Below are 20,044 nucleotides of genomic sequence, written 5' to 3' on the forward strand. Positions count from 1 at the left end.
TGAAATCCTGCCTTTGTGGCTTTTTTCAATTGTCATTTCACAAAGAGGTTTGGCCTGTGTCAGGTGACTACTCTTGACTACTTGTATCTGAGAGAGTGACTGAAATTTCAGTGAAAGAGCACTCAACCACTTGAGACCTGACACTCCAAAAAAACTTAAGCTTGAAGTTAACTCACCCATGTACAACCAAAAATTCAAACTTGCAACTTGGGAGAAGAGGGCTTGCATGCCACCTTCCTAGGCAGAAGTACCATAAATGTATAGGACCCATTACATTTTAACTGTGCCTAACCCCCCAAGTAAACTGTCTTTCTGCCCTTCCTGATGGTTTTTTACTGTCACAGTACTTTTATACTGACTGTCATGCCAGTGATACTTAACTTCGATTCTTTTCAAATCCATCACTTTAACCCCCATTGCACTGACTGCATAACAGCAATAAAGCGCTAAAAAAAATTACTTAGCTTTATCTGGTTGAAGCCAGCCGAATACTCAGCAGGGTTTTCCCTCAGTTCCTTTCTGTGACTTCAGGTCCTCCTCTCCTGAGGATCTGTTTTGAATCCTATGAGGACAGGTGGACATGATGCTTCGTGAGGCATCTGCATTTCTGATCTATGCAGATCTTTAACTAGTTAAATTCCAGTGCTAGTTGTGCTGAGTTTTCAGAAAAGTTAGGTTACTCAAGTGACCCAGGTTCTCTGATAACCTAGTGAGGTATCTCACTATGGGAAGGCGTATCTGTTGTCACCGATCATGGAAGCTCCAATGACACCACGTCTGTCATCTGACAGACCAATCATCATGAGATGCACGGGCCAGCCCACCCACCTTATAAGCGCCTCTGTGCTGCAACCGCCATTCTTAAGCGTATTTCTTCCACCCCACTGATGCAAGTAGGGCAGTGTTGTGAGATACCTCACTCGGTTATCAGAGAACCAGGGTTACATGAGTAACCTAACGTTCTCTTTCAAACCTCCCTCGGTATCTCACTATGGGAGATAAATCTCAGTCCCGGATTAGAATGCTCTGAAGCCCACAGAGCCGTGACCCACTTTGGGTCGACACCCGAAACCCTCCCCAAGGGCTAGCATGCAGTTAAGATGGACCCACACTCAGGACTGAGTGAGCCAGAGAGGTCTCAGTCACATCCAGCCTGTAAAATCGAATGAATGTGTGTGGGGATGCCCGGCTGGCAGCAGCACAAATATCCCTCACTGATGTACCCTTGAACAGGGTCTATGAGGTGGCCAAACCCCTGGTGGAGTGTGCCTGAAGCCTCTCCAGGGGCTGCAACCCACGACTCTTGTATGGCAAGATTATAGCCTCCACCACCCAATGTGACAGGCGCTGGCACGTCAGGGCCCTCCCTTTGTGTGAGAGAGCCCAGGATACAAAGAGCTGGTTGCTCTTCCTCAATCCCTTAGTCTTGTCCATATAGATGCGTAAAGCTCTCACAGGACAAAGTGAATTGAGCAGCTTCTCACCCTTATTTGCAAATGGTGGTGGGTGAAAAGCAAGCAGCTCAAGCGTGGAGCAGCTGTAGGCAGAGTCACTAACCTTAGGCACAAACGCTGGGTTAGGACGCAGCATCACCTTCCCATAGTCTGGTGAGAACTGAAGACATGAGGTGTGCACAGACAGAGCCTGTAACTCACTTATCTGTCTAGCTGACGTCAAAGCCAGCAGTAGGATAGTCTTAAGAGACAGCACTCTTAAATCAGCACATTCTAATGGCTCGAAGGGCGATCCAGAGAGCGCCTCCAGAACTGTGGGTAAATCCCATGATGGAACCAGAGGTTTACATGCAGGCCGCAGCCGACGCGCACCCTTCATAAACCTATTTATTAGAGGATGCTGCCCGACAGGCGCACCTCCAAAACCCAAGTGACAAGCTAAAATAGCAGCCAAATAGACCTTAATGGTGGAAAAAGCTTTATTAGCAACCAATAAGTCCTGCAGGAAGCACAACACATCCGGGACAGAACACTGAAACGGAATGATATCTTTAGTCTCACGCCACCTTTCAAACACGCGCCATTTATTATCTTATAATGATCGCGTGGCGGGCGCTCTTGCACACTGAATAGTCTCAATCACCCTCGTCGGGAGACCAGACTCGTGTAGATACACCTTCTCACGTACCAAGCCCAGAGAGCCAGCCATTCGGGGATCGGATGAAAAATCTGCCCATGCCCTTGTGACACCAAGTCCGTGGGTAAAGGCAGCGGCCATGGCTGGCCGTGGACGAGCTGTATCAGCTCTGCCATCCACGATCTGCTGGGTCAGTAAGGGGCTATCAGGATTAATGAAAGCTGCTGCTACCTTACTCTAATCAGAGTGGGAGTGATAAGGCAGAGAAGGGGAAAAGCATACAGCAGCACATTTGGCCACAGGTGGGCCAGTGCGTCCGCACCCAGCGGTGCGTCCCGGTCTCGTAATGAGAAGAACAGGGGACACTGCGTTTTCCGCGATGCGAAGAGATCTACGGACACTCAGCCAAATCTCTCCCACACCCAGAGGAGCACTTTGGGGTTCAGCCTCCACTTGCCGTACAGGGGATTCCCTATGGACAGTAAATCCACCCCGCTGTTCAGTGCGCCTGGTACGTGCGCCACGCCTAATGATTACAGGCGTTCGCTGCTCCAAAATAACAGGCTCTGAGCCAGTCTGTGTAATTTTACGGAGCGCGTGCCTCCCTTCCTGTTTATGTAAGCTACTGCTGTCGTGTTGTCCGCTCTGACCAACACATGACACTTCCCCAGGAGAGGCAGAAAATGTCTGAGGGCTAGGAAGACAGCCAACAGCTCCAAGTAATTTATGTGAGCCTGATGAAGCGTCGGGGGCCAGGTCCCGTTCAAAGACCTCCCCTCGAAAACCGCTCCCCACCCCGTTAACGAGGCATCGGTTGGGACTGTCTTCCTCATCACCACCGCTCCCAATGGGACGCCGGTCATGATAATACCCAGGTCTCCCCAGTGACGGAGAGCCAGGAGACATTCCGGGAAAATCCTCACCATCCGCCTGAGGTGACGTCGTGCGTCCAGATGTAGAGAGGATATCCAACGCTGAAAATCCCTCATTTTCAACAGCCCATGAGGAGTGACGGATATCGATGACGCCATCAGCTCTGACAGCCGGAGACAGTCTCGTAATGACACTGAATTTCCCTGTTGAAATAAAGCCAGGTGTTGGCGAAATTTCTCCACACGAGCCTGAAACAGAAAAGCCCGAAATGAAACAGAGTTTATTTCGAGGCCCAAATACTCAATCCTCTGAGTAGGAGACAAAAAGCTCTTTGAGAGGTTTATACTGAAGCCCAAGCTGTGCAGCCTGTCTATCAGTCTCTCCGGAGGAAAATCCTCCACTGGAGGGTTATCCCAGCTCACGCTAGCGTTGGCCGGCTTCAGCTTTACCACGCTGTCAGAGAGGCCAGCTTTTGAGCTGGCCGCCACTTGGAGGCGCCGCTCCAGGATCCTGGTCGACATGGCACTGCAGTGCTGGCAGCATTCGGGGTCCACGAGTGACGCCTGAGCATGCTGGACTCCCATACAAGAAATACAGAGAGGATGTGGGTCTCTCCCTGAAATGCTGAAACCGCAAGAGGCCAGGCAAAGACAGGACTCGCCGTCCTTCGCCTTGCTGCTAGCCGTTGTACCCTTGGCGGTAGCCATAATCTTACCTCGACGGTCAGTAAAAAAACCACCACCCTAAACCTTAACAGTTAGCATGAGTAGCGATAAACACAACTTTCGTGACGAAAGCAGCGATACAATTAAATTAAATTAAACCAGTAAGCTATCCCAAATAAGGATATCCCTGCTCGGTGACTACCTTGATGGTGTGTCGGAAGAGCAGTTTAATGAAAAATCCAATCAGGACAGCTGAGGAGCACTGTGATCTTCACGGTGGAAGGAAGCGAGAATGGCGGGTACAGCGCAGAGGTGCTTATTAGGGGGGCGGGCTGGCCCGTGCATCTCAAGATGATTGGTGTGTCAGATGACAGACGTGGTGTCATTGCAGCTTCCATGATCAGTCACGCCAAAAGGTGCTTCCCATAGTGAGATACCGAGGGAGGTTTGAAAGAGAACAACTTAAGCTTGAAATTAACTCACCCAAGTACAACCAAAAATTACGACTTGCAACTTGGGAGAAGAAGGCTAGCATGCCACCTTCCCAAGCGGAAGCACAGTTCAAATGTATCACATGCATATGATTTAAACTATGCCTAACCCCCACAAGTTAAGTGTCTTCCTACCCTCATTTATGGTTATTTACCCTCACAGTACTTTAAGACTCACTGTTATGCCAATGATACTCAACTTCAGACCTTATCAAATCCATCACTTTAACCCCCATTGCACTAACTGCCTTACTGCAATAAAGAGCAAAAAAAAAAAATACTTAGCTTTATCTGGTTGAAGCCAGCCGAGGTCAGCAGGGTTTTCCCCTCAGATCCTTTCTGTGACTTCAGGTCCTCCTCTCCCCCAGGATCTGTTTTGAATCCTATGAGAACAGGTGGACATGATGCTTTGTGAGGCATCTGCATTTCTGATCTATGTAGATCTTGAACTAGTTAAATTCCAGTGCTTGTTCTGCTGAGTTTTCAGGAAGTGCTCTCTCAAGGCTCAGATATAATTGGATTTCTGCCTTTGTGGCTGGTTTCAAGTGTCAGTTCACAAAGAGGTTAGACCCGTGTCAGGTGACTACTCATATTGTATGCATATGCATGTATGCACATTGAGATGTCTAACTATGGGATGCACGCCCCTGCTGCAGCCCTCAGAAGCATTAATCTCATTACGCCAATCCTGATTGGCTGGTGAAACGTGTCTGTCCGCCATAGGTAGTGTCCCCTACCTTAAATACTTCATGCGGACGGCACCTCATCATTCAAGATAAGCACCTCTTCTCACTCGTCCAAGCAAGAAGGGTTGTCTGGTGAGACATCTCACTGATATCACTCAGAGAACCGGGGTTATGTAAAAAACCTTATGTTTTCTTTCATAATATTTCACTTGATGTCTCACTATGGGATATGGTTGCTCCCGCATTGCCAGACAAGCTTATCTAGCGTCCGCCAACCTACAGGGAAAATTACTCCGTTCAAATCAGGACAGCAAAACTGCTAGTGCCACACAGTGAGCAGAGACGTCCAGCATATAGAAACGAATAAAAGTGAGAGGCCAGGACCAACTCGCTGCAGCACAAATGTCCTGAACAGAGACCCCCCTAAATAAGGCCCAGGATGTAGCCATGCCCCAAGTCGAGTGCGCTCGCAGGCCCACAGGAGGCTGCAAACCCTGACACGTACAAGCCAAAGCAATCGCCTCCACCATCCAGTGGGATAGACGCTGCTTTGTGACAGGTTTTCTCTTGTGAGGATTGACCCAGGAGACAAACAGCTGATCGCTCCTCCTGGCACCCCTCGTCCTACCCATATAAGTGCGCACCGCACGGACCGGACATAACGCATGTGACCGCTACCCACCTGGTGAGGCAGTAAAAGCCACAAGGTCAATGGGGGAACATGAGCCCACCACCTTAGGCACAAAGCCGGGTTGGGCTTCAAAATCATCCTCACATCCCCCAGGAAGAGCTGAGCGCATGAGGGATGAACCGAAAGCGCATTAATGTCTCTAACTCATTTAGCTGAAGCCAGAGCCAGCAACAACACTGTCTTGAGAGACACATGTTTCAGGCTAGCTCCCTCCAGTGTCTCAAAAGGAGGGCCCTTGAGCCCCTCCAGAACCACAGCCAGATCCCATGGTGGCACCAGCGGTCTGGACACGGGGAGAAGCCTGCGCGCTCCCTTCATAAAGCAGCAAACCAGCGGGTGCTGGCACGCTGTTTGCTTTCCAAACCCCACGTGACAGGCAGCGATTTCTGCCAAGTACACTTTAACCGTGGAGAAAGCTCTATGTTTGTCAATCAGGTCCTGCAGGAATGATAATATCACCCCCACAGGACACTGAAAAGGGATGTGGCTGTTTCTGTAACACCATCCCTCAGACACTTTCCACTTACAGTCGTACAGAGACCTAGTGGAGGGGGCCCGAGCACTTTGTATAGTGGAAATAACCCGCTGTGAAAGACCCACAGCTGACAGATTTAGCTACTCAGGGGCCAGGCCCACAGTGCCAGACGCTCTGGGTGCGGGTGGAATATCGCCCCTCTCCCCTGCAATCGCCGGTCCCTGCCCAGCTGGAGCTGCCAGGGTTGAGCGCACATCAGCTAATAAATCTCCGCCAGCCAATGCTTCGCAGGCCAGTGTGGAGCTATCAAAATCAGTGCGTGGCCGTGCTCCCTCACTCTGGATAGAGTGGGGGGTATCAGGGGCGGGAATGGGTATAGACGCTCGTGCGGCCAAGCCTGCGCTACAGCGTCCAGCTGGGAGCCCCAGCTGGACCTAGCCTCCGGTGCCGACACCGCAACGGCCCCTTTCTCCTCTTCGTCTCTGTTGGTGGCGCCATAGGAAGGGAGATAGGGGTCATTTCCAGACAGGCTAGCCTGGCGGGCTAGCCGTCTGCGGAGACTCTTAATCATGAACACTGCACAGTGTTGACACAAGCCAGGGACGTGCCAGCCGGGCGCGTTCCAGCCCTGGGCAGCTCGAGCAGACCTGGTGTGGATCCCTGCTCGAAATCTTGTTCTCACAGCGACAGGGATGAGCCCCAGAGTATCCTTGTCCTCTGGTGTGAGGGTTTTTGCCCTCCATTCCTCGCAAGCTGGTGTGCAGGCAGGGAGTCGAGGCAGTTAGCTGGTGTGCTAATGTTAGAACAGGGGATTAGCTGGTGTGCTAACCGTAAAAATGAGAGTATTGGTGCTAAAGAGTGTACTAAAGCTCAGAACTTGAAAGCCATGGTGGGGCATTGAGGAAAAAGTGCTAGCCAGGCAAGGGAAGCACAAATATCAATCTGGTGTGACCGACAACTAGAGCTAGTTAGCATCCGGTGACAGAAGCTAATTAAGATCTGTCTATGGACAGTTAAGCTAGCTAGCCCAGGATGTGAGACATGCTCCAAGTGAGAAGAGGTGTTTGAATGACGTGGTGCCGTCCACATGAAGTATTTAAGGTAGGGGACACTACCTATGGCGGACGGACACATTTCACCAGCCAATCAGGATTGGCGTAATGAGATTAATGCTTCTGAGGGTCGAGCAGGGGCACGCATCCCATAGTGAGACATCGCGCAAAATATTATGAAAGAGGACAAAAAATTTAGACTTGCAACTTGGGAGAAGAGGGCTTGCATGCCACCTTCCCAGCCAGAAGTACCATAAATGTATCACACCCATTACATTTAAACCTTACTTAACCCCCAAGTTAAGTGTCCTCCTACCCTCACTTATGGTTATTTACCCTCACAGTACTTTTATACTTACTGTTATGCCAATGATACTCAACTTCAGTCCTTATCAAATCTATCACTTGAATGCCAAAAGCACTGACTACCTTACTGCAATAAAGAGCTAAAAAAAAATACTTAGCTTTATCTGGTTGAAACCAGCCGAACGGTCAGCAGGGTTTTCCCTTCACTTCCTTTCTGTGACTTCAGGTCCTCCTCTCCCCCAGGATCTGTTTTGAATTTATGAGGACAGGTGGACATGATGCTTCGTGAGGAATCTGCATTTCTGATATATGAAGATCTTGAACTAGTTAAATTTCAGTGCTAGTTCTGCTGAGTTTTCAGAAACTGCTCTCTTTGAGCTCATATTTGAGTGAAATCCTGCCTTGGTGGCTGGTTTCAATTGTCAGTTCACTAGAAGGTGTGATCCACTAACCTGACCTATCCAATATTTCTAAGAGAGTGACTGAAACTTCAGTGAAAGAGCACTCAACCACATGACATCCGACGCTCCAAAAAAAAACTTATGCTTGTAATTAACTCAACTAAGCTGGCTTAACGTTTTTCAAAGAACATTTCAGCTAGTTCTGCTGAGTTTTCAAAAACCCCTCTCTTAAAGCTTATTTTTTGGTGAAATACTGCCCCAGTGGTTGGTTTCACTTGTCAATTCAATGGAGAGGGCGACCCACAGAGCTAGCCTCTCCTATTGTATCTAAGATAGTGACTGAAACTTCAGTGAAAGAGCACTCAAACACATGAGACCTTACACTCCAAAACAACATAAGCCTGAAATTAACCCACTCAAGTACAACCAATAAATTAAGCCTTGCAAGATGGGTGAAGTGCATGCCAACTCCCCAGGCAGAAGTAACATAAATGTATCACACGCATAACATTTAAACTGTGCTTAACCTCCCAAAGTTAACTGTCTTCCTTCTCTCCCTTATGGCTTTTTACCCTCACAGGATTTCATTTTCACTGTAATGCCAATGATACTTAATCATTATCAATTCCATCACTTTAACCCCTATTGCACTTACTGCCTTACTGCAGTAAAGAGCTAAAGAAAAGTTACTTAGCTTTATGAGGTTGAAGCTAGCCAAATGTTCAGCAGGGTTTCCCCTTGTTCCATTCTGACTTCAGGTCCTCCTCTCCACCAAGATCTGTTTTAAATCCTATGAGGACAGGTGGAAATGTTTCTTCATTAGGTGTTCGCATTACTGATCTTTTTCCAAGTTCAACTTGTTTAATTTTCTTCTTCTAAGATCAAGAATTCATTCACTCAAAAAGTGTACCACAGGCCACATAAAACATGTAAAACAGCACAACACAATACATCACAATACAACTCAATTAGAGATTATACACTAAATTATTATACAATAGTACTGTACAACAGAAGTTTTTTCTTGTGGAAAACTAAAATCTTCAGACCAAAAACAAAATGCATAAGCTATCAAACCCTTCCCCAACATGGTCATAAATATTTTTGGAGTTATTTTTTACCCCTTTTTACCAAATGGCTCAGGATCAGATTTTGTACTCAAACTTCTGACAGACTTGCCAACACTTAGATAATATTATGTATTGCACAGAATAGAGCAAGATTCATTTTTACATTTCTATGAGATCACTATCTTTTTCGAGCTGAGGAAAAAAAATAACATTTAATGCTCATAATACAATACTGAATTGATTAAACATAACTTGAAAACAATATCAGAATGATTTTCTCTGCATCTGTTTTTGAGCTGTAAGTCAACAGATGTTTGGACTGAGGGTGTGAAAAATCATTAAAAAGTGTTGAATAAGTCAAATAGACTTTACTTCAGGAATTTTACAAAGGAGAAATATGTCTTTAAAGATGAAACATTTCTAAGACTTAGAACAAAATCAGTTACAACAAAAAAATACACAACTGCTTACCAACACAAGTTTTTCATGCTCTGTTGACAGATTCTTGCCATATTTCCTCCCAGATGTCTGCTCCTAGTCGATGAGCTGATCTCAGGGGCTGAAAAATGCATATATTTGAAAAATAAAAAAAAGATATCTGTCCATAAGGGTTTTGTAAATTCACTCTGAAGAACAATGTTTCACTATTGAGACTTTGGAACAAACTGTCTGCTCTGAGTGAAAAATTGAGAGCAGAATGGCTCATCACATTATGACATCACAGTGGACTGTTCTGTTCACAATGATTTTAAATGATGCTAATGTTTGCTACTTTAAAGATGCTGTTTGCTCTTTATTTAGTTACTAATTTATAATGATTAAATTTCCACATTTTCCTATAATTTAAGGCAGAGATATGAACTCAGTTTCTCAAACCAAAGCAGAAACCAGTCACTCAAGAAAACAATGTCACAAATCATCACAAATTGTCATAAAACTCTGAGTGGTGTTTTACAGGACTTCACTAAAGTTCATCTTTTCAATCATTTTATGCTTTCCACATCTCTCCTGATATTGAATAAAAAAACACCCTTGTATGTCTTAAAACCTTGAAATTTTATCTCAATGGAGTTATTTTTTACCACTTTTCACTTAATTGCTCAGATTTTGTAATCAAACTTCTGACAGACTTACCGACATTTAGAGAATATCAGCACTTTGCAGAGTAGAGCAGTATTCATTCATTTTCACATTTCTTTTTCTGAGCTGAGGACCAAAACATTTTGTGCTCATGAATCCAGTAATTAAGTAATTAAATGAAGCTCAAAATAAATCTAATTGATTTTCTCTACATGTATTTTTGAGCTTTAAGTCAACAGATGTTTAGACTGAGGGTGTGAAAAATCTTAAAGAAGTATTGAATAAGTCAAACAAACTCTACTTAAGGACTTTGACAAAGGAGAAATATATCTTTAAAGAGGAAACATTGCTAAGATTTAGAAATAAATCAATTGACACAAAAAATAAAATCACTGCTTACCAACATAAGTTTGTCATGTTCAGTTGACAGATTCTTGCCTTGTTTCCTCCCAGATGTCTGCTCCTAGTCGATAAGCTGATCTCAGGGGCTGAAAAATGCATATATTTAAAAAATATCTGTCCAGTAAAGGTTTTGTAAATTTGCTCTGCAGAACAATGTTTCCCTATCGAGACTTTGGATCAAAGTGTCTGCTATCAGTAAAATATTAAGAGCAGAATGGCTCATCACATTATGACATCACAGTGGACTGTTCTGTTCACAATGATTTTAAATGATGCTAATGTTTGCTACTTTTAAGATGCTGTTTGCTCTTTATTTAGTTACTTATTTATAATGATTAAATTTCCATATTTTCCTATAATTTAAGGCAGAGATATGAACTCAGTTTCTCAAACCAAAGCAGAAACCAGTCACCCAAGAAAACAATGTCACAAATCATCACAACATGTTCTAAACTCTGAGTGCTGATGTTAGAGGACTTCACTAAAGTTCATCTTTTCAAAATATGTATCCACAGCTCTCCTGATATTGAATTAAAAAAACACCCTTGTATGTCCAAAACCTTGAAATTGTTTGATGCACTACTTATAGCTAGACAAAATGATTTAACCCTTGTATTTTGTCAGAAAGCTGCGGCCGCCTTTAGTGTTGGCGGGTAAAATTTGACCTGTGGTTAAACTTAGCTTGTTTATACTTAAGAAGCTGCAGCTATCATCCAATACTGTTTTTCACCTCATAGCTAGCTTATTATGTATTCAATGTTATATTGTTTGGCTCTATACTACTTTAATCTTACATTATACCACTCGTTTTTAATTTAAAAAACTGCTTAAAAACACTTTTTTTATTTCCTGTAGTGAAGATCATGGGTAAGCACATATGGCAAGTCTCAAAAGACTAATATAAGAGCACACCTACCAAAAAGTTAGTTGTTTTCTTTGCCTTAAACCTAAAAAATGCACTGATATTCTCTGGTATCATACTTGCACAAAAGGCCAAACCAAACACACAGAGCCGTATCCAGCAGCAAAATCAGTGGATTAAGTTTTTTGGTCAGCGTTTCTGTTTGTGAAGTTTAGATAATGCTTTTCCAGCAAATGCAATTCACCAGTGTCTCCAGCAGATATTACAGCACGGGGGGGTTAAATGCACTATTCAACAAGAGAAGAGGATGATGTGAATATTCCTGCATAAAGCAAACTTTATCGGGCCAATTGTCCACCGGTAACATTAGCCGACATGGTGACAACAGCAGTTCTCTTGAGTGGCTGTACACGTGTGTGTCCAAATTAGTGTGTGTGTCCTAGCATGTGTGTGTAAGTGCACTTGTGTTTATGGCAGGGTGGGTGCACAAAAAATAAATATTTTCATTGGGGCTCATCAATAGTGTTCACGAGATTGTTAGACATAGACTTTTTACATATCATGAAAATATACAAAAGGGATAAAATCATATCAGCTAACAATTAACCAGAAATTAAAACACAAAGAGACATTTGTTCCAACGTTTTTAGGAGGAAAAATATCTTCTCATATTCTTCTTCTGTCACTGAGTGTGGGCCGAGCAGGGACGTTGAGATTTCATTATCAGACTCAATCGACACAGAAACTTGTCATAAACTTCTCAGTACAGTAAGAAATGTGGGAACTCAACCAATGATTTCCTTTCCTACTGTTAAATAAACTGAATAATTATAATTTTGTATCATTAAAGTATGTTTATTCTGTGATTTGTCACCTGACATCAGTTGCTTATCGCATCCACCCAGAGTCTCAGGCTGAAACGTGTTCATTTCTGCAAGCTGCCATTAATATTGTAGACTAACGTTTGAACTCAGTGTTCAGTGCTGACACTTCTCTGCTTCAGTCATATGACTGAGAGTAGTCTTCTGGTTTTGATGAGTGCTGATACTGCCTGGTTTTAAAGGGTAGAAGAAGCAAAGACAAAGAGTGATAACAATACCATCATCACTTGAAGTCCCTGTATTGTCTTAATACTCAAAAGTGCTAAAGCTGAACAAACGTTGCACAAAATCAGTCTGTAAGTTCTGAAACAGACGGATTAATATCTCCCAAATAGTAACAGTAAAGCTTGTATAATTCTGCCATCTTTGATACACATACCCTGAGGAAGTCTGATACTGCAGGGACATAAATCATAATATCCATACTAAATTAGGAGGTTGACAAAAACAAACATCAAAAGAAGAGAAAAAAAATCAGATGCTGTTTCATAAAACTCTGACACATTCAGAGCAATCTGAGCATAGGTGATAAGTATTCTGGTTGTACAATAATCACACCATCAGTGAAATGCTTATTTGATCATTTATTCTGGAATCAAACAAACATTATATTTTATATTTTCTGTTTCCTCTTCCTTTTTTGGTGACATCCCCCTGAAAGAAATTACACCTGTGAGAATTCATAAAAACTTTGATCAAACACGAGGGAGTATTTTTTTTTTAATAAGGTCAGGTAGACCATTACCACCAGTGACAAAAAAAGGTGAAAACTGAGCTTAATATTGATGTTAAGCCATTATTACGAGATTAAAAGTTTAAATTTCAAGATGCAAAAAGTTGCAATATTATTATTTGTATATATGACTCACTATCTGAATATTTTTTGAATTTTATCTTATTCATGACAAAAGTTTATTGGCAGAAATGCTTTCTATAAAAGGAAACAGAAAAACTGACACTGAATCTCTGAAGATCAGAACTCACCAGCGCTCCTCTCCTTCTGCAGCTGTTAGCCAGTGCGGTTTGTTCTCCACATCTCAAAACACTGCAGGGAGCATCCACATGTGGAAGCACCTCAACTATCTGCCAAAAATGAAAACATCACAATGAATAAGACAGAAAAAGAGGATGGAGTAATGCTCTGGAGTAGTTTGAGCAGTTATGATGCTTACATTATCCAGAGTGTCTGAGAGGTTGTCCAGCTCCCGCTTCCCTCCTGGGCTCAGTCCAAACGACCAGTGCTGACAGCAGCCTGGAGGGATCACTGCAGCCACAAGAAGGAGCCAGAGAGCCAGTGATGGAGTAGTCATGCTGTGAGAAAAAAGACCCTCTGTGTGAAACAGTTTGTTCAAACCACAAATACTTCTCTCCTGTAATTATAAACTCAGAGTGTTTACCTTACCTTCTGAGCACTGAGCAGTCTGGCCTCTGCTACTTGTCCTTGCGTGCCGTTTTGTGAATCCTGCATCCAAAACATTTTCCACGGTTTATATAAGACTGTGCTGCTTTTCTCCCCCGTAAACCCAGCATGTTGCTGCGGGGGGTCTCAAAGTGGGATTAAAGAGCGCTTTGATGGCCACCTGTAGAGCTGTTTGAGTGATAACACCAGGTGTGTGATTTATGTTCGTACATAAAAATACAACTACATACTCAGGGAGAGTTTATGCAACAAACTAAGTGCTAAGTTCAGCTATCTTCATATTTTTTGATACTCTTTGGAGGCATTTCTTTCAATAGACCTAAGCAAAACACAACAACAACAACAACAACAACAACAACAGCAAAAGAAAGGAAAAAAAAAACCTCAAAACAAAAAAAGAACACAAAAACAAACAATCCCCCCACACACACAAAAAACAAAAAAAGACAAAGCTGACACCAAAAAGTCCACACAAGTCTGTATAAAAGCAGGTGTATGTAAAAGCACAGGTAAAAAACAGAAAATGTAAAAAAAAAAAAAAAGGGTGAACACAACACAAAAGCAAAAATATTTTTTGAGTTTTCTTTTATTGCATTCTCCATTTAGCGTTTCTTTCTTTTTTCTTTTTCTTTTTGCAATCTTCATTTACTTCTTGCATCTTCTGTTTTGTTATTCTTGAAACATTTCCTTGGTGTCCCGCTGTCTTTTTTTCTATTTGTCACAGTTTTGCACTTCAGTGCCAACGTAATTACTACTTATGTCTAATTTTCACCTCAGAAACAAAAAAATAAAAATAAAAAAATATTTTAAAAAATCCAGAGACTTTGCCTTCTTCTTCATAGCAGTTTATTTAACAGTCTTCAATGGAAACATATTTCCACGGTCGAGTGCAATATTCATAAATAGGGACACACACCAACTTCCCATCCCAAACACACACCAGCCATTGTCCCATATTGCATTTAGTGAGATTTACTAAAATAAATAACCATCACTTTTCTGTTGATTATATAACATGATTGCCTTCATCATTCATTCTCACAGGCTGGGTACCTTCTCTTTAAAGAACTGAGTGAATATAGTATTGCATCAGAGCAGCTTTGAGCTACAGCGAGAGAAGACGAGTATATCTCTTCACACATGCAAACAGACTGAGGCGACACCCTCAACAACACAGCTGACGACACCTTCCTAATCTAACAAGAGTTCTTTTGGAAGCTTTGGAAACACTGGATTTGATTTACATAAGAGTACAAGCACCAAACATTGTTTTTGGTGAAAAGGTTTAACATTACAAGTTTACATACACTTGTGCAAAGAAGTTCAAAGCATGATTAAGTGATACACATCGATACACAGAGCAAGTTTCCAGGCAGACCCACTTTGACAACACATGAAATGGCTTCCTGTTAAAGCACGGCAACATAAATGTATGTTCAGACTTGGTTTGGAAAGAGAATGTCATTGTACATAAACATTAGGTTAAATGCATGCAACTGTGATCACTCACAACGGATTAAAAAAGAGGTAGATTCACATAACGCAAAACAAGGGAAAGCTTTTAAAGAACACAACATTTGAATCCTCACAGCTGAAAATCACGTATTGCATACCCAAGCTGTGTCTAAAACTAGCCTGTCGCATAGTTTTAAGTTGCACGGACAGCATGTTGAGCCTTTCAGACTCTGCTGTTGTTATGGCTTTGGCTTGCATTGCTTCCTTAAGAATATGTTGAATCCAGCAAAATTAAGTTACACAACTTAAACAGGAACAAAGAACCACACAGTTACTGGTGAATGACCTCATCTGGTTCTGCTACAGCAGCATCAGCGAAGCTCCAAGCTTCACTGCACACAGATTATCTGATTCAAACTCCCATGTCAAGTAACATACTGAGTACATAAATTATGTAAAACATGAAATGTGTAGAGTCAATGGATAGCATCCAAGCACCTCCACATATAAGAGGAACATTATTTTGTTTGGTGATAAATGCAGCTGAACATTTAAAAACATGACCCTACCTTACCAACATACATGGACAACCCTGAAGAAATTCTAGTGCAAGATATTTAAAGCTAACATAACAGAGGTGGAATGCCAGGGATGTGCATACAGGTACCTGTGCTGCCGACCGGTAGAGAGATTGAAAGTAGGGGAATAAACTGGAGGAAAAGAGCAGGAAGAAGCCAGGTGTTTCACACTGGAGCAGCAGATTTATCTGACACTCTGCGACATGTGCAGAGGGGTCAGCATCTCTTCGAATATGGCTCCTTTCACGTTGGACCCTCTCAGGTTGGCTTCTTGCAGGTCACAGCCAGACAGGTCACAGTTCTACAAGGGTTTAACAGAGGTTGTTTAACGTGTGAGATGGAAAAGCTGAAGCACAAGGGTGTGATGCAATTCGAATGTTTATTAGATGAAAAAAAAATCACACTGTTGAGCTGTCAGAGCTGATGATCATTTCCTTTAGATATTTTTATCACTTAAGTGTGAAATGCCAGGAGGTGATGGCAGATGACAGAGAGTTGACTTCTCTGTATAGCTTGTTTTTTTTGTATTTTCTGCTTCAGAAGAAAATTAGAACTGGTAAATAAAATTGTTGCAGGGTCAGACTGCATCCTGCTTAACCTCCAAATTTTGATGCGTAATCCAGCTTATTATCCGACTATCAACCAAAGATACAAACAAGGTGACACTAGGTTTATATGAAAGAAGATTTGTTGATTTAAAATAATTCATTCATGCAGCTAAAAAAAGCATTCCCTCTATAAAGATGGTTTGTAGCTATTTCTCAACTGACTTTAAGAAATAATAGCAGCGTTTGATCGTGTTGGTAGTGTTTGTTTCACTCATCTCCTTGTGTGCAGTAAAATCCCTTGTTATTTTCTTTATTGCTTCTTGATAATTTTTATTTGCTGTTGACTGATCAGCCACTGAACTTTCCAAACGTGCTGAATTGATGTGATTTGAGTTGTGTGGTGCGGCTGTCCCTGGCATTGCTTTTGCTCAAAAGTTAATAACTGTGGGTTTTTTTAATCAATCAATAAAAACAAGTGTTAACACTTCACAGTTTGATGCAATCCAAAATTTTGCACAGACTACAATATTCAAAATCCAAATCACACAGAATATTTCCTGAAATCTCATCACACTGTCATAAATGTAACTCAACAGAAACAACCCACACACACACACAGTTGTGTCGTTACTGTGGCTTACAGAATATCTGGACCGGAGTTTTTCATTTTATTAAAAAAAAAGTTCTGGGGACTTAGATTAAACATGAACCAGCATTTTTTATCTTGGGAGTATCTGAAAGACTGAAGAACTTGGAAGTTGCCCTGCAGTGTTCTCTATATTCAGGCTTCTCACTGCTAAGAAATGACTTCTCTCATTCTGGACAAAAAGAAGCACCAACTATTGAACTATGTTTAACAGAGATGACAGAAACACTTCACTTAGAGAGACTAAGATAAACTAAATAAATCTGAAAAAGTGTGAAACCCTTCGATCTCCTTTTTGCAGAGCTGAATAATGAAACTTTGTTTATAGGCTTAACCTGTACACGAATGAAAATAATCCTGCCTGATGACAATAAGAGAGCTATTCGACAAGGCCTGTTAATTCAGGCCTGTAGAAATTACTGTTGTGATAGGAAAAAAGAAAGACTTATCAAGATGCTTTGTAGAGAACTTGTGTTTTACTTCAAATAAAAAACAAACAACAAAACAAGTGTTTAGCGCTGCTGGATGATTAGTTATCAAGCTGGTTGATAAAACCATTCAAGTAAAACTTCTAGGATGCACCACAAACAGTCTGATGACCAGAACATTTTACCTATGATCTACATTTTTCTCCCTTTTTGCTTGCTACATAACTCAATACGTAACGCTACCAGCTGAGTCAACATGACTATGTTCGGAGAGATAATCCCTCCCAACGTCTCAAACTCACCTCCAGATCTGTCCCTGCCAAAGTGGCTCCCCGCAGGTTACAATTCTTCAGCTTTGCGTTTTTCAGAGTGGCCACACGCAGGTTGATTCCGGTCATTTGGCTTCCTTCCATGTCGACTCCTTTCAGGTTCGCACCTGAGCACAAAAACATCAGGTTACAACATGACATCAATGTGACACCAGCACCACTCTGGTTAAAAGTTGTACTCGATCACCTTCGAGGTTGGCCTTCAGTCCGGATGGGTCTTCAAAGTTGCATCCTTTAAGTGACGCTCCCTCTGCGTTGGAGCAGAGCATCTTCACCCCCTGTAAGTTTGCACCCTACAGGAGAAAAAGAAATTGCTGTAATGTTGTTTTGAGTTCATACAGAGAAACACCTCCCTGAAAGTTGATTTAAAGTCAGCAGATTAGAAAAACAAGGTCTGTCTGTTACTACTATAATGAGGTGGATATAAGAGTGGGTGTGTGTCTTTAACAAACATGTTCAAAAACAGAATGGCTCCTTCCTCCACACATTTCTGAGGGGCAGCAGGTGTTAAGTCTCCAAACACAAAAAGAAAATACCACTGTGTACCAGCAGGAGGGCAAACAATCTAAGACAACACAACAATGACTCATGGGATTTATAATGGGAGAGTGAGAGGAGTTTTCAGACTCACATCCAGGTTTGCTCCCGAAAGGTCAGCCCGCTCCAGGTTAGAGCAGCAAAGGTTAGCATGTGTCAGATTGCAGCGGCTCAGATTAGCCATCTTGAAATTGATGTAACGCAAGTCAAGTCGAGACAGATCAGCGCCACTGAAATTAAGACCCTGGGAACAGTTTAAAAGACAGAGTTTAATATCCTCTTTGTATGTTAGAGCTGGGTAAATTTCCAGATTTCTGTTTCGCTGTACCTGACAGCGGAGCTCTGATTTGGTCGGTGTTGCCAAAAGAAAACGAACAAATTCTTTGCGGGAAATGGGAGAGTGGTCTTCAGGTGGCTGTGAATTCTGTAAAAAGAGTTAGTATTAAGACAGTCAATCTTTATGTAAAAGGAAGTGGCTTTCTACTTTATTAACTTATATTACCTTGATTGCTACTTCCAGCTGCTCAGCAAGTTGCTCAATTCCAAAGAAGCGAGCTTCCTCAAGGACACCTGGGTGAAAATGATGATAACTTCACACATTTCAGCTTCTGGTCATTACACTTGAAATCACTTTTTTTCAGAGAGATTTAGGTGGACAGCATGTTAGGGGTTGTACCTCGTATATTTATGCCTTCATTAATAATAAGCTGTCCATGTCTTAGGTAGTTGAGAATCGGCTCAAAGTACTCAGGGCTGCGGTCGATTAGGTAGGCCCCGTGCTCATCGCGCTTGTTGCCCCACACATCTGGAGAAAACACAGGTGTGGGAAAACAAACCGGTAAAAGTCTGCTTACGTGATTAAGAAAACCTTACGTGTCAGCTGTAGCCATTATTTACCTTTCTCTCGAAACATGTGAGCAAGCATACTCTCTGGCTCTTTGCTGACTAAGGTGCTCCTGAACACAAAACAGACACATTAAGGACAGAGGACGATGGATTTGAACATGTATAAACACTCAGGTATAGATATTATTTTGCTAAAGCCTCAACACTAATGTGTTCAAAGCTTTGAACCCACTGATACCTGGTGGTGGTGAAGGAACGACCACCGATATTAAGTGTCAGCCAATCAGTGTGAGCTCCATGCTGATCAGATGAAACCTTGGCTTCATTTTGAGGATCTGTGATGTACAAAAGCGGAAGATGAAAAGTCTCTGAGACTATTTTTTTTTCACACTTCGACTAAGACTAGATGTAACATGACAGCACTCACCAATAAATGGATCACCTTCTGACACATACAACACGTCGTCATCTCTGTCAGAGACACAAGACACACAGATAAATCCCCAAATGAGTGTTTAGAATGAAACCTGAGACATACTGGAGGAGGGTGTGAGCTTACCGTATGAGGGCAATGTCATCTATGAGACCACCCTTTCCATTGTAGAGACAGGAGGCTTTGATTCCTAACTTATTGCTTGCTACAGATAATAGATCTGACAAGGTCCCATACACTGCTACAACCTACAGAAAAACAGATTTAAAAACATGGGGGGTTAGTAGGATTAAAGGCCGAAATAAAATGGGTCACTGCTGCAAAACACAAAATTAATAACTCGATGGGTGCGCAAAAAAAAAAAACCTATGCAGAATAAGTGTACAGATGAAACCAAAAGAATTTCCGTCTACCTTAACACGAGTGATTGTTGATACACACAAAAAATACATGACTACAGTGGGTAAGGTAGCATTATTAAGCTATAATGAATCACGTATGTTCAGTGGAAAAAGCCAGTCATTCTGCGGCCCAGACTCCCTCCCTAAACTACCATTACCCACCTTGCCATTTTTAGATGTCCCGTTAATAAATAAGGTAACTCTTCTCATTCTACAGGCGCTTTGGTTACACGTATTTTGTTACAGTAGCTACAATAATCTGTCGTCTGCCAGCCAACACTTTGTCGATTCGGGATGGCTAGCTAGCAACATCAGACAACAACACGAGACGAAAGATGCATTCGTAGGATATCGGGAAAAAAAACTATTATGAGGTTGCACGGACGATAACTCCACC

The 20,044-nt window shown here is 42.4% G+C and overlaps 1 protein-coding gene and 1 pseudogene across 1 annotated transcript; both read right to left on the reverse strand.

Annotated features, from left to right (window-relative positions):
* Positions 1-1,095: 1,095 nt before the first annotated feature.
* LOC141790074 (uncharacterized) lies at positions 1,096-2,163 on the reverse strand (annotated as a pseudogene).
* A 12,839-nt stretch (positions 2,164-15,002) lies between these two features.
* On the reverse strand, positions 15,003-19,971 carry kctd9a (potassium channel tetramerization domain containing 9a). Its single transcript, XM_074670204.1, has 12 exons — positions 19,810-19,971; positions 19,373-19,494; positions 19,241-19,284; positions 19,052-19,148; positions 18,865-18,923; positions 18,644-18,772; positions 18,470-18,537; positions 18,296-18,391; positions 18,062-18,211; positions 17,618-17,723; positions 17,404-17,537; positions 15,003-15,780 (listed from the first exon to the last, which is right to left on the reverse strand). Exons 1-12 carry the CDS (start codon positions 19,855-19,857, stop codon positions 15,664-15,666), a joined length of 1,170 nt encoding a protein of 389 aa, XP_074526305.1. The 5' UTR covers positions 19,858-19,971; the 3' UTR covers positions 15,003-15,663.
* Positions 19,972-20,044: the final 73 nt, after the last annotated feature.

The sequence above is a fragment of the Halichoeres trimaculatus genome, unplaced genomic scaffold (assembly GCF_033239565.1).
Source record: "Halichoeres trimaculatus isolate MK-OKI-2021-1 unplaced genomic scaffold, fHalTri1.1 fHalTri1_scaffold_5, whole genome shotgun sequence".
In the NCBI taxonomy this organism is placed as follows: Eukaryota; Metazoa; Chordata; class Actinopteri; order Labriformes; family Labridae; genus Halichoeres; species Halichoeres trimaculatus.

What these genes read in the sequence shown, in the direction of transcription:
- kctd9a (XM_074670204.1), bottom strand. Translation starts at nt 19,857, where the DNA reads ATGAGAAGAGTTACCTTATTTATTAACGGGACATCTAAAAATGGCAAG. An exon ending in CGTTCCTTCACCACCACCAG is followed by an intron (nt 18,924 to 19,051) that starts GTATCAGTGGGT and finishes TTTTGTGTTCAG; the next exon opens with GAGCACCTTAGTCAGCAAAG. An exon ending in TGGCAGGGACAGATCTGGAG is followed by an intron (nt 15,781 to 17,403) that starts GTGAGTTTGAGA and finishes AAACCCTTGTAG; the next exon opens with AACTGTGACCTGTCTGGCTG.